The following is a 15,035-nucleotide window of genomic DNA, read 5'->3' on the forward strand; positions in this document are numbered from 1 at the left end:
CACCCCCGCCCCACTCAAAGAGCTGCGTGAACAGGAGGGCAAAGCTCTACCGAGCGCATTTCAGCCCAGACCCCCAGCAGCTCTTAAGTCGGCCCCAAAGTAGTAGCTCTTGCAATCGCCTTAAAGGCGCAGGCGACCCGTCGAGGGAAAGGCCCGGAGCGGCCCCGAAGGACCCAGAAGGGGCAAATGTCTGGCGTAGCGAGGCGCTCGCGGTGTCTTTAAGGCGCTGTCCCCGCCCCGTTTTCCGTCTGCTGGACACCCCGCCTTCCTCCTGCCGAACCGGCGGCGGCGGAGGAGCGAGCAGTGCCGTGAGAGGCTACGAGCCGCAGGTGTAGGCGAGGCGAGCGCTCCCGCACGGCGGCGGCGGCGGCGGCGGCGTGGCCGGAGGAGGTCATCTTCGTCGGCAGCCAGACCTCGCTAGCTCCGGCGGCGCTCCCCGAAGCCCCGATCGCCCGGAGGAACGGATCTGCCCACGAGGCTGAGCTGGAACATGTCGGTGGTTACCGGAGGTAGCGAACCGGGCCCTGCCGCCGCCTCCGCCGCCGGAGGAGGAGGCGCCGCCGGAGGGAGCCGGGTTTTCTTTCAGAGCCCGCGCGGGGGAAGCGCCTCCCGGGAAGATTCGGTCGCCCCCGCCGCTGTGGTCCAAGTCCAGCAGCAGCAGCGGCGCCACCAGCAGGGCAAAGTGACGGTCAAATACGATCGGAAAGAGCTGCGGAAAAGGCTAGTGCTGGAGGAGTGGATCGTGGAGCAGCTCGGGCAGCTGTACGGCTGCGAGGTACCCGTCGCTGTCGCGCCCCTCCGCAGCCCGTTCTCGCTCTGCAGGCGCGTCCGAACCGTGGACGCCCCGAGCCGTCGAGGCGCCCAGGCAAGCCCGCCACACCCCTTGACGGTCCGGCTCCCCTTCGGGGAGAGCTGAGCCGCTGGCAAGCCGGAGCCGCTGACGGGGCTCTGGCTGCCCCTGCCTGGTGGTGCAGCTGTGGAGGGGAGGCTGCGCTGCTCTCGGCCACCTCGCGACTCCTTCCTCGCGGGGTTAAGTCTCTCGCTTTTCTACTCGTGTGTTTGCCGTTCAGACGTTCCGGAGTAGAGACGGAGCCATCCGTCCGCTAGCGAGAAGGTCCTTTCCTAACAGTTTGAAAAGGGACGAGGGTTTGCGGCGGGGGAGGGAGGGAAATACAGTTTGCCTTATTGGGAGCGGGCGTGAGTGTGTCCCTGAGCGCTGCCACCTCCAAATGACATTCCTGGTCTTCCCTCTCCCTTCTTTGCCGCCTTTTCCTGCTTCCTGCTTTTATCTGCCAGGGCAGTCGGTGCATCAAGGAAAGGGTCTCATTTTTGCGCACAGTAATAGTTACCTTGGTTGTTTCTTGAAAATAACTAGACCGTGTGTATACAGTTTGCGGCGGCGGCGGCGGGGGGGGGGAGCTTAACGTTCATGCATGCGGTGTGTGCTTTATGTACCATGTGATACATGTCATGCATACTCTGTGTTTCTGCCTACATCAGTTTAGCTGAGGTCCTTAACCCTGCAAGGCAGTGAAGCTCTGATTTATTTGAGCCAGAAGGAAGAGGTGTCCTTTCCCCGGCCTTCCTGGGTTTAAAATTCCTAGTGACATGTAATATACTGCACGGTTTTTGTAATTATAGATGCCATGCCTGTTCATCTTTCTAAACGGCTAAATTCCCTCCCTCTGGGATTCTAAACTGCAGTTTTAGGATGAAAATAGGTTTTATTAATCTCAGTTGGTTAGGCGAAGTGGGCTTTTCTGATTAAATAAAGCTACCTAAGGTGGAAAGAACTTTAGGGATGAACCTTCTTCTCTCCTTCCCCGCCCAGTGCATTTAAAGCTTGAGCCGGAATCTGTTGAGGCTTGTGAATAGAGACCTTAAATGAGAACCTGATTTATTTTCCTCTGCACCAAGGATCTTCCGGTTGAGTGAAAAGTGACATTTCAATGTGTGCGCTGGTGAAAGCAAACACTTTAGTAAAAGATTATTAGTTGTCCCTAGAGCCAAAGGAAATACAATGCTCCCTAGATTAGCAAATAGCATTTTACGTAGTGCATCTGAAGGGATAGTATTCAGCTTCTTCTGGTTCTCAATGCGTTCTAGTGGGGTTTGATTTTTTTAAAAAAAAATGTTAATCGACAAAATTACACAATGACGGCATTGGTTTCCATAAACATTTTGCCATTTTTAAATCTTTCACTGCCTCAAGCAGTGGCAATAAATAAATGAAGTGTGCTCCTTTATAAGTTGCCATGATAGCCTCTAATACCAAAGTCAGTTTCCTAAGAAACTATCAATTTACTACACAGCTAATATTTTGAAAGCAGACCTTTCTTTAAAACCTGAGGAACAATTGGGCAAAGGAATTTTTAAGAAACTGGTGCATTTACAAAATCTCCCATATTTTCCCATCACCCCTTCTATCTTTTTGCTTACCAGAAAGTTCATTAAGGAGGGAAAGCTGGTGTAGCTCCATATCTGTTTTGATAGCGCTAGGGCAGTGTTTTTTAACCTTGGCCACTGTAAGATATGTGGACTTCAATTCCCAGAATTCCCCAGGCAGCATAGCTCTCTGCAGAATTCTGGGAGTTGAAGTCCACACATTTTAAAGTTGCTTAAGTTGAGAAGCCTAGAAATTAATTATCTGCAACAGGAAAGTGGAGACAGTAGGTCCAATCCCATAGGTCGGACTGGACTATCTGACTTCTGGATGTCAGGTGAGGTCATGCAGTCTTCCCCTTTGGTAGCTGCTCTGTGCTTTCCCTGCCTGTCGGTATCATCTCTTCACCACAGCCAGCTGCTCTGGGCTGTCTTACCACCATGCCTGGCATATGTGTCAGACAAACCACTCCAGATTTGTCTGACCTATGTTTTTTCCATTGGGAAAGCATATATCAAAATATAAGGTTTTCTGCTCTGATAGGTATCCTCTAAACTGCAAAACTTTTAACTACGTTTTTGAAGATTGAGAAGTGCAGTTACGCTGTTTCAAGTCAGTAGAGGTTAATTTAGTCTGAGATGGGGCTTTGTTGCAACCTAACAAGAACAAAGGATTTAATTAACAATGGATTATGTTGCAAGGTTCCTGTAAGCTGTGTCTTAGCACAACCACCCAGTCTACAGTAGAGGTGGAATAGAGAACGACATTGGAGTAAAATAGGGAATGATGTTGGAGGGTTGTTACATATTATTCTTTCTATCTAACCTACAGTGCAGTAAGGAAATAAAAATACTGGATAATATTATGGGATATTATAATCTGTATTTCATTCAGTCTTCATTCAAAATTTAATATAGCTGGGCGACATCATAGGCTGCATTCACCCAACGTAAATAATGTGACTACTGAATCAGCCAGTGTACTGAGTTTGCACAGTAGATTGAACCTTAGTCTAACCCAGGGGTAGGCAACCTTGGCTCTTTTATGACTCGTGGACTTCAACTCCCAGAATTCCTGAGCCAGCTGGCTGAGGAATTCTGGGAGTTGAAGTCCAGGAGTCATAAAAGAGCCAAGGTTGCCTACCCCTGGTCTAACCAAATGACCTGTGTTTTTTTTCTTGCTATAGAAAAACTAACCAAGTTAGCTGTTAGTAAATGTAGCTGCTAGGTGGGTAAGTAACTCGTTTAAGCAACTTGGGCAACCCGAGCTTGTGAGATTACTATGAACCACTAATATGTAGTGTGAACCATGTTGTATGATTGTCATACCCTGCTGTCTACCAGGTCCTTCCATTCTGCAAGACGGGCAATGCTTTTTATGAACAAGGCTATTAGTTTAACATGTCATGCTAAATAAGGACAGGATTAGAAAAGAATAGGAATATGTCTCTTTTCTGCTGACTTCTTCAGTTGGGAAACTGGAATGGGCTAGATGGACAGATGCCCCCTTCCAGTTATTTGCGCATCTTACTTTTTCTTCACTGATTTGTGTGGTAGAGCTCACCTCCATGCCTGTGGACATTTAAATTACTTTTTCCAGAACAATTCAGGAAAGATGCCTGTGGCTGGTGGTAGATCATTTTCTGGTTAGGTGCTGCAGAATTACTGTGAAGATGACAAAGTTAAAACAAACTGGGCAACTGCTTTTTAGCTTTCATGCTTGAAAGGAGATGCTCACCAGTGGACGTGTTCACCAATAAGCCACATTTTGGCTTGTCGAGTCATTTCAGTACCCAACTAATGTTTAGTCCTAAGAGCTCCATTTTTAGTTTTCTTTCTAAAGATTTCTTGAACTAACACACCGCCAATAGTTCTCTGGAGTCTGTTGACATCTGACATTTACAAGTGGAACCTGCAGTTTTGACTACATATAAGATGGCATTCCCGTTCAAGACTAAAAATAAAATACATCAGAGAATGGACATGTTGGAAGCCTATCCTTCATATTGTAGACTTTGATCAAAAGAATAGCATGGGTGGAGAAAAGAGCCAACTCAATCTTTTTTCCTTCCCCCCCCCAAACCCATTTTTGGGGTGTATCCTCTCTTGCATGGAGAATGTATGAATGCCAGTATCCCTCCACCAGGGATAAATCAATATTGGACGGCAATGAAAGGGTAATATCTTTCCTCACTGCTTGTTCTCACTCTTGCCTAGTCTTTTTATTTAGGGAAAAGGTGATAGACTGTCACTGTCCTAGGAGTGGGAGTGGGAAACACATGTTTGATCTATTACCTTTCCTGTTCAGTGCCTTCATCCCGGTAACATCTTATTGCTTGGTCTTGTTCAGCTTGCTCTAACTAAACATTGGGAATGAGAATGAAGAATGAGAGAGGGCTCAAAATGTATTAAAGGTAGTCTTCAACTTACAACAGTTCATTTAGCGACCACTCGAAGTTACAGTGGCACTGAAAATAGTGACTTATGACCGTTTTTCACACAACTATTGCAGCATCCCCATGGTCACATGTTCAAAATTCGGACACTTGGCAAATGACTCATATTTTTGATGGTAGCAGTGTTCCGGGGTCATGTGGGGATCACCTTTTGTGACCTTCTGCCAAGCAAAATCAATGGGGAAGCCAGATTCACTTAACAGCCTTGTTATTAACTTGACAGCTGCAGTGATTCACTTAGCAACTGTGGTGAGGAAGGTCATAAAATGGTAGAAAACTCACTTAACAAGTGTCTCATTTAGCAACTGAAATTTTGGGCTGAATTTTGGTGGTAAGTTGAGAACTACCTGTACTTCTTGACACACTGCTGTGCTTAAGTTCTGTTGCTTAAGATAAAGACAATGCAGTTGATGTTCCGAGGAGATTTGTTCATTCATGAATTCTCATTCAGGAATAGAATGAACAAAAATGAACTTCTTACAGTCCGTATGAAAGAGAACTTGGATTTTATTTTTTCTATATTATTGGCAGAGAGCAAGAGACACCAAATCCTAACATGCTGCTATTATAAACAGAGACTACCCCAAATTGAACTTGATTCCTGGTGATTACAGGGACAACCCATGTCATTTTCTCAGCGCAGTAAAAAATTGGTTTGCCACTGTCTTCTTTTGGGAGCTTTTTTATAACTTCCCAATCTAATCTGCTGTCCTGGGATTTCCTACTGTAGTGTATGGACATCCAAGTGCTAATCAAGTCTGACCCTGCTTAGCTGTCTTAGAACTCAACTGTGATTGACTCGATGTTGCCATCTTTGGTGATACCCTCATTATAGCTCTATTCAAATATGATGTGTAATGTATATTACTTTGCTTGAATCTTGGGAGCAAAATATTTGAGAACAATGAACTACCAAAATCATTCATTTATTTTTCTGTAAACATGACCTTCCTTTTCTATTAAAATACTCAAAGTGACTTACAGCTACGGTTCAAATAAGACAAGTGCACTCTAAAATCACAAGGTAAATGGGAAAAATGGAATGTAGCAGAAAATTAATAGATCAGCAATTTGCCATCTCATTTTTCTGCTTGAAACAAGCCATTGTGAGCCAATTGCAGAACATCATGGAGAATGTAACACAAGCCTCCTAGCCTAGAGAAAGGGTTTTCACAGATTAGGTAAACCTTCTCAACTTGGAATATCCTTCTGGGATTTTGCTGGCATGATGGGCAGGTATTCTGGTTGAGGACTTAAAGAGACAATTCCACCCTGTATCCTAACCAAATACAAACCATATGTTTGACAAAAAATAAAAATTGCCAGTAGCTGACCTAAAATGGATTTTGCAATATTATCTCGGGGCACATATATTCACCTTGGTTTGCAATAAGAATTCCATCTGCAATAAATTTATTAGTTTTATATAGGAGATTTTCTTGGTCTTAGTTCATTTAAGATTTATGGTAAAAAAGATGAGACCACAAATGAACTAGAAGCTGGTGAAAAAATTACAAAAAGTAGAGTCACAGCCTCCCAAGTACTGACCTGTGTCAGAAACATTGCTGGTACTGAATTGTATCAAAGAAATTTCTTAAAATGTTCAGAAAGACAATCTAGTGTAAAGAAGATTTCACTGATGCGGTGATAATGTGATTAGGGCACAGCTCTAGAAATGGGTCTGCTAGTTTGAAGTGGACAAAAGCATATTTGCTTATAGCCAGGAGGATCTCAAGAGGATGAACCTGGTTTCTCAAGTGGACTAGAGCATAAACAAAAATCCAAATAAGGACCTATTCTCAGACAAAATGTCCTATGCCTGCAAGCAATTTGGATTACTGAAAAAGCAATTATGTCTTTCAAATAACTTGAGCACTGTGTAAATTCTTGTTTGAACCATAACTGTATTACCCAGATTAAAATGTGAGTTGCCTGCAGGCAAGGCTTATTTGTTGCCTTTTTCCAAGCATGTGTGTAATCCATTTGCCTGATGAGATAATGCCACTTGAATATTTCAGACTCACTTTCTTGGGAAAGGGAAATGTGAGATTTTGCCTTCCAAACTTCAGTCATGTGTGCATCCATGTTATATCTACAGTAAAGACGAGTTGTAAAATGAATATACAAACAATTTGATGAAAGCACAATTTTAAAGTTGTGATATAAATATGGGCGTCAAAATGGCAGATATCATTCAACGTAAGCCAGTCTAAAAGATTGCATATTGGTGCCAAAAATCCTATCTACTCATGAAAATCAATAAGATCAGAGATTAACAGTGAAAAATGAAGAAAGAGATCTAATGGTAAATAGTTCAATGAAGGTGTCAACCCAGTGTGAATTTATTGTAAAAAAGGCCAAAAAACATGTTAGGGAGAATAAAAAAATGTATTGAAAATAAGAATATAAATGTGATGATGCCTATATATCAATCAATGGTGAGACTGTATTTAAATAATATTCCCTGTTCTTGTTACCACACCTTCGAAAGGGTATCATGGAGCTAGAGAGAGTTTAGAAGAAGGAAACTAAGATGATCAAGGGGGTGGAGCAGCTTTCCTATAAGGAGTGGTTGTGACATTTGGGGGCGAATGAAAGGTGTAATGTATTGGGCCTTTTACTTGAACTGTTTTCACGTGTCTTTGAATGCTGCTTGAGATTGCCTAATTAGGGTGTGTAACGGTCGCTGGCTGCCCAGACATGCAGTCTCCAGGACGATCACTGGTTGGCTCTGGGGCGGGAATAGGTTCCTTTAAACCTATTGGCCGCCGCCTAGTGGCCAACCATATAAGTAGCTGCATAGAAGCCTCTGTTCTCAGTTCTGTTCCTGTTACTACAATAAAGCAATGTTCCTGTTTGAACCCTCTTGTCTCGCCTCCTGCTTCCAAGAAACCCACTACAGAACAAAAGGGATGAGACTGAGGTTAATAAAGTGGACAAGGAGAAGCTGTTTCTCCCTTCCCAAAATACTAAAACCAGAGGTGGCGCAATGAAATTGAATCCTGAAAGAATATAAAAAAATACTTCTGTTTGTCCTTACATAATATTTAATCCAGCTTTGAAATTTGTTACCATGACATGTGCTGGCTACTAGTTCAATTAGTTTTTTTTTAAAAAAGAGATTGACCAATTCATGAAAATTTGGGGGATCAATAGTTATTAGTATTGATGGAAATGTGACTGCCTCTGAAGGCCATCTCCTGGGAGACTATTAGACTTCCTTGTGCAATTGGTTGGCCACTATAAGAACAGACTGCTCGATAAATGGGCCAGGGGTCTGATCCAGAAGGCCCATTCTTTTTTTTAATAAGAGTATTAATTTTTTTTAGGGTTAGGAAGAGGATATGACCAGAGTAAGGATCAGGATTTGGAATGGGGTTAGAATTGGGATTAGGGTAGGAACGGGGTTGGGAACAACATTGGGGTTGCCTCCCAATAACATTTTCAAGCTTTAGCAAACAGACTATTGTCCGGGTACATATGTTCAATTAAGACTAATTAATATAACATTAAATAGCTATAATATATATGCTAAACGATAATCGTATACGGTATCAATTAGTCAATACATATCATTCATGCAATACATATCATTGCAGTTAAGAACCTTTGTAAGGTCTAACTACTTCGCTGCCCTCATCACGTCCGCAGATAATCGCCCAGCCACCCTGTTTAGGGTGACTCACTCCCTTCTTAATCAGGAGGTGAGGGAGGAGCCCTTGCAGGGTCGGGCCAAGGAGTTTAGTCATCATCTGACGGACAAAATCGCTCAGATCCGGGCCGGTTTGGACTCTGACTGGGCAGAGTCTGATGTGGAGGAATCGGACGGTCTTGAGCATGTTATCTGGACTGAGTTCGATCCTGTTTCCCCTGATGATGTGGACAGGATTATGGGGAGGCTGAGCTCCACCACCTGTTTATTGGACCCGTGTCCCTCCTGGGTGATTTATGCAGCTCGGGAGAAGACACGAAGCTGGTTCCAGGCAGTAATATCTGCCTCTTTGAGTGAGGGTGTCTTCCCCGCTGCTTTGAAGGAGGCGGTGGTGAGGCCCCTTCTCAAGAAGCCTGCCCTAGACCCAGCGATTTTAAATAATTATCGTCCGGTCTCCAACCTTCGCTTTTTGGCGAAGGTTGTTGAGAGTGTGGTGGCGCATCAGCTTCCTCTGTTCCTGGAGGAAACTGATTACCTTGACCCGTACCAATCGGGCTTCAGGCCCGGGTACAGCACGGAGACGGCATTGGTCGTGCTGGTGAATGATCTCTGGCGGGCTCGGGACAGGGGTTGTTCCTCTGTCCTAGTCCTATTAGATCTCTCAGCGGCTTTTGATACCATCAACCATGGTATCCTACTGCGGCGTCTCAGGGGGTTGGGAGTGGGAGGCACTGTTTTGCAGTGGTTCTCCTCCTATCTCCTGGGCCGCTCGCAGTTGGTGTTGACAGGAGGGCAGAGATCCGCCCCGAGGCCTCTTGTTTGTGTTCCTCAGGGGTCGGTTCTCTCTCCCCTCCTGTTCAACATCTATATGAAGCTGCTGGGCGAGATCATTCGTGGTTTCGGGGTGGGGTACTGATGATACCCAACTTTTTGTCTCCACCCCGAACCAACCCAGCGATGCCCTCGCCGTGATGTCCCGTTGCCTGGATGTGGTCCGGGTCTGGATGGGGAGAAACAGGCTTTGTCTCAATCCTGCCAAGACTGAGTGGCTGTGCGTACCGGCAAGAGCCTTGGTGGAGCAGTGGGCTAATGCCTCCTTAAGTAACACCAGCTGCCTGCAATTAGTGCAGGTTCGCATCCCACGAGGCTCAAGGTTGACTCAGCCTTCCATCCTTCCGAGGTAGGTAAAATGAGGACCCAGATTGTTGGGGGCAATAAGCTGACTTTGTAATAATGCCGCTTGGGGGGGCGAAAGCTCTAACAAGCAGGCATATACATAGAATGAAGGCTATTGCTAAGCACATTGGTTTGTGCTTAGAGTGTAAGCCGCCCTGAGTCTTCGGAGAAGGGCGGGATATAAATGGGATTAAAATAAAAAAAATAAAAATCTCGAGTTAACCAGTCTATTCCACCTTTAATGATGGGGGGTGAGGTGTTACCCCCTGTTGATAGGGCTTGCAACTTGGGCGTCCTCCTGGATTCGCGGCTCAGTTTTGAAGATCATATAGGAGCCGTGACCAGGGGGGCCTTTGTCCAGGTTCACCTGGTGCGCCAGTTGCGGCCCTATCTGGACCGAGATGCCCTACACACAGTCACTTATGCGCTCGTGACCTCCCGGTTGGACTACTGCAACGTGCTCTACATGGGGCTGCACTTGAGGACCACTCGGAGGCTTCAGCTGGTGCAGAATGCAGCCGCGCAAGTTGTGATGAGGGTTTCCTGATACTCCCATGTAACACCTCTTCTCCGCAAGCTGCATTGGCTTCCAGTTGCCCTCCGGGTGAGATTCAAGGTGCTGGTGATGACCTATAAAGCCCTAAATGGCTTGGGTCCGGGTATTTGAGGGAACACCTGCTGCCGGCATCAAGCTCCCTTCGTCCTGTACGCTCCCACAGGGAGGGCCTTCTCAGGGTACTGCCGGCAAAAGATTGCTGGCGGGTAACACCCAGGAGGAGGGCCTTCTCTGTGGGTGCGCCTGCCCTTTGGAACCAGCTGCCCGTAGAGCTCAGGACTGCCCCTGACCTTTGTTCATTCCGCCGGGACCTGAAGACCTGGCTCTTTGAGCTTTCCGGCCAGGACTGAAAATTTTAATTGTAATTTTATTTTAATTGGGTTTTAATTGGAGTTTAATAGGGGTTTTTATTCAAGGACTAAATTTAATTATTTTAATTGTTCTTAACTTTTGTAATTTGTATTGTTATTTTAAATTCCTTGTGAACCGACCTGAGTCCTACGGGAGAAGGGCGGTATATAAGTCCAATAAACATAAACATAAACATAAACATTATCTACAATGTAGATAAAATAATCATAAAAGAGGCTGAAAATAAGTAGCCAAGACCAGTTCTCAATTCATTAGAGATCAATGAATTGCCTCCACATCCATTGAAATTAAGAAAGAGTACGCTTATTTTTTTAATATAAACAATATATTAATGAATGAAATATACCACAGATACTGAGTATGCACAAAAGCTGATGGAATTGAGGATAAATGCAGGGAAAATCTGTGTTTCATCTACTATTTCTAAGAAGCAGGTGTTCCTTCAGACAATATTAAAAAAAATACACAAAGTAATATCCTATCAACTTAGCGTTTGCAATTATAATAAAAATTTAAGGACAAATCTCAAGAATTCAATTTATTCAAAAGATTCATTGATGGAAAATTAAAGATACATATAAAAATCTAAGGTCAGATCCCTTAAAAACGTAAAGTGATATATTTGCCAACCAGCTATAGCATACAAGGAGCTCAAGAAGAAAACCTGCCCTCTGCAAAAATAATTTTTTTAGAGCAGTAATGGGGGTCCTTTTGGAAAGTAAAGGAATGTCTGATAGCTTTGGAAAAAATGGAGACCTATCCAAATGGCTTGTAATATTTGCTTTGTTTACACATTAAAACAATTACAGGTTGTTGTTGTTAGCTGCGAAGTCGTGTCCGACCCATTGTGACCCTATGGACAATGTTCCTCCAGGCCTTCCTGTCCTCTACCATCTTCTGGAGTCCATTTAAGCTCACACCTACTGCTTCAGTGACTCCATCCAGGTAGTCTTTGACTTATAACTAGTTGCTGAGCTTCCAAAGTTAAACAGACCTACTTTGGGGTTACAACCCAGATTCAAAGTTCTGATAATTGCCCACCCATCATGACCATAGTGAATTTGGGGTGCTTGGCCCTGGATTTAGGGCCATTTGCCATATCCTGCAGTCAAGTGACCACATTTTGGTTTTCAGCACAGTTTCTGACTGTCGTGACTTATGACCATAATGGGTAGTCCCCAGTATAGAGGTAATTTGAAGACTACCTGTAATAAATAAAACAGACCCTGATGTCCTGGAAAAAAAAGGTGTAACTTTTTAAAATTTTACATTCTCCTGTATTCACACCCTGCAGTTGGTTCAAACCCCCCTAGATCCTTCAAATATTTACATTATATCTCCCAACAGCTTTTTCGTTCCCTTTGCTTTTTCCCCCTCCCTAATATACTTTCGGACCCAAACTGATATTATTATCCTAGGATCAACTTCCCTTATTTCATGTGTATGTTTCTCTGAACAGTATATGTGGGTCACTGAATACAAAGTGGATTATATAGAATGGGTGTGCTTTTTAGAATATAACAGATAATAGACTAATTAATTAATTAATTAAGAAACTTAATAGAACTGCCCATCTTCTAACCAACTCTAGGTGGCTCCTAATAATAATGGTGGAAGTTCTTGTTTAAAATAATATTAGGTCTGCAGGCTAATGTAAGTATTTCCCCTCCCAGGCGGGTGGATGGAGGATGGGGGGGGGGAGCTGCTTTGCTTTCATGAAGCTCTAATTGGATAATTACTAGCTCAAAGGGCGTAAGTACAGTACTTATGGCAATACTCTGCCTGAATACTGTATGTACCTTTCAGACATCAGTAACTAAATGAATAAATTGCAATGCTGCTGATTTTGCATATAAAAAGTTAAGTGCGATTATATACTGTAAGTAAGTGGTTGGAACCCAGCCATTCTCTGCAAGGGAAAAATGAATTGTGTTAATGAAGCTACAAGCTCCTTTGATAGATTGTAAAAATTAAGTCACCAAGCCAGAAATCTGTTTTTATTCTATCTTCTTATCCTCATCAAGAAAAGTTATACCATACACAAGTTTGTCAACAAAGAAAGGCAGTGAACTTCATGTTTTTCTAACATGTTCATGCTTAAAAGAATTTACTCTGGAATTTTATAATTCAGACCTGCCAAGATTTATATTATATTAAAGGTTATATTATTAGCTCTTCGAACTGAGAGCTGTTAAGTAAAACTTTTATTAATACCGGTACTTACAAAACTGGTACAGCTTGCATAGATTCTAAATGAATTTAGAATACATGTTAGCCCCCAAAGTAATCCTTCTGCTAGAAAATGAATCTGTTTGCACATTGCCACTTGTATCTCCTGTCTAATAGTTGCAACATGAGAGAACATTTTTTTATTCCAGGCGTGCACTATTATTGTAGTGTAAATTTTTATCTGCTTTTTTTCCTCCTTAAGCCTTGAAATGTATGAACTGTAGTATAAGAAAGAAAAATCTTATGTCAGGCTGCATGTTGCAAAATGTTAATCAAATATAGATTAAAATAGTACTTACTGTTGAGTGGTTTTTGGTTCAAACACACTGAAGACTTTATCAGGTGGACCATCAGTAATAACCAGTAGTAAGCCAGTAGTAATAGAACATGAAAAATCTCATTAATGTCATTAACATTTATCCAAATGTGATTTTTTCCCCAGTTCTGGTGCGTCTTCATTTCTATTTTATGTCATGTTCAGTTTATATTTCCTGTTGCATAACCTTTTTGATTGCTGTTGCCAGCAGTTGCTCTGCCGTGTTCAGAGAAGGTGATGGGAACATCCAGACAGTTTCAGTTTGAATAAATTATGGGACAATTTACAGATTACAAGAGAATCTCAGAATAGCTGTACGTCTTTAGGCTTTGGAATAGGCATAAGGCTGCCCGTTTAGAAGCATCCATAGTTCAGCAGTATGATTTATGTTATATAGCAGTTGAAGGAGTTAGATCCAAAGAGTCTATAAACCTGCATTTTGACAGGAGAGGAAACTATGATTTCTTAGTTATTAAAAGTACATGTATAGCAGCAAGAGGATTGTGGTGTACATTGCTTTTAGCATCTTATTAAGGGGCAGTAGAATTCTTTAAAACTTAAGTGACTAACTGGATATTTCAAAAGCATATTTAAAACTAAACTTTATGCTGTGTTTATAAGCTTCTTTGCTTAGCCATTATACAGTACCTTGCACTGCTGCTGCTTGAAGCAACGTGAAACCTCCCTGCTGGCTTTGAACAAATTTGAAAACTGAAGCTTGGGAATTGTAGTTCTGCAGAGATGAGAGTTCTTTATAAATAGATATAGTCGCTTGACAGATTTTGATTCAGCTGGATGCTAGGAATTACCTCTCTATCATCATTTTCTCCACTGTTTGAGGTCTATAGGAACTACATATTTACAGGATTGTATGTTTTAGTTCTAGTGTCTCATTATCTTTAAAAATTGGCCCATTGGGTAGAGAAATAATTGTAATGTTTCTTTCTCCATATGACTGCTTCTGGCAAGCATTCTCTGGCAGCATAGGAGATGTGTCCCAAAGCATTCAAGTTTTTCATTCTGAAGTAAAAAGCCCATAGTTTTTTTTTCTTTAAAGATGGTTTACCCCTTATTATATTTCTTCAAAAAGCTGGAGCTGCCCACTTTTAAAAACAAGACAACTATTTGATATTTATATCATGGAGCAGTGGTTAGTTCTCAAACTAAACTTTAGTAATTTTCATAGGGATCACTACAATGCAGTAATGCCTCAAAGGAGCCAATTATGGTTGTACTGAATCATTGTCTTGAATGCCACATCAGATGTCCCGGGTGGCCTTATGTGGCCCTTGAGAAAACGTGGCTGTCATGCTGCAAAGCAACTCTTGTGACCTGCGTTTGTTGTCCTTTAGCATCTCCGCAAAAGTTCTGGAAGATGTAGGAGGCCCTATATAGGTAATCCTTGACTTACAACCTCTTGTTTAGTGACCGTTCAAAGTTACAATGGTACTGAAAAAAGTGACTTATGACCATTTTTCACACATGACAATTGCTGCATCCTCAAGGTCACATGATTGAAATTTTGGTGCTTGGCAACTGGCATATATTTATTATGATTGCAGTGTCCTCGGGTCATTAAATCACCTTTTGCGACTGAACAGAATAACTAAGTTGGAAGGGACTTTGGAGGTCTTCTAGTCCAGCTCCCTGCTTAAACAGGAAACCCTATACCATTTCAGATAAATGGCTGTCCAATCTTTTCTTAAAAACCTCCAGTGTTGGAGCACCCATAACTTCTGAAGGCAAGTCATTCTAACTGTCAGAAAATTTCTCCTTAGTTCTAGGTTGGTTCTCTCCTTGATTATTTTCCATCCATTGCTTCTTATCCTGTCTTCAGGTGCTTTAGAGAATAGGTTGATCCCCTCTTCTTTGTGGCAACCCCTCAGATGTTGGAAC

At 42.8% G+C, this 15,035-nt stretch overlaps 1 protein-coding gene across 1 annotated transcript in view; it reads left to right on the forward strand.

The window, feature by feature from the left end:
• The first annotated feature begins 364 nt into the window (after window positions 1-364).
• PPP1R14C (protein phosphatase 1 regulatory inhibitor subunit 14C) overlaps window positions 365-15,035 on the forward strand; it is a 49,188-nt gene continuing 34,517 nt past the window's right edge. The window contains exon 1 of the mRNA XM_081320532.1: window positions 365-775. Within this exon, the coding sequence (XP_081176658.1) occupies window positions 491-775 (285 nt within the window). The 5' untranslated portion in view covers window positions 365-490. The remainder of the gene's footprint in view (window positions 776-15,035) is intronic.

Source organism: Vipera berus (genome assembly GCF_964194415.1).
Source record: "Vipera berus genome assembly, chromosome: 1".
NCBI classification, from domain to species: Eukaryota; Metazoa; Chordata; class Lepidosauria; order Squamata; family Viperidae; genus Vipera; species Vipera berus.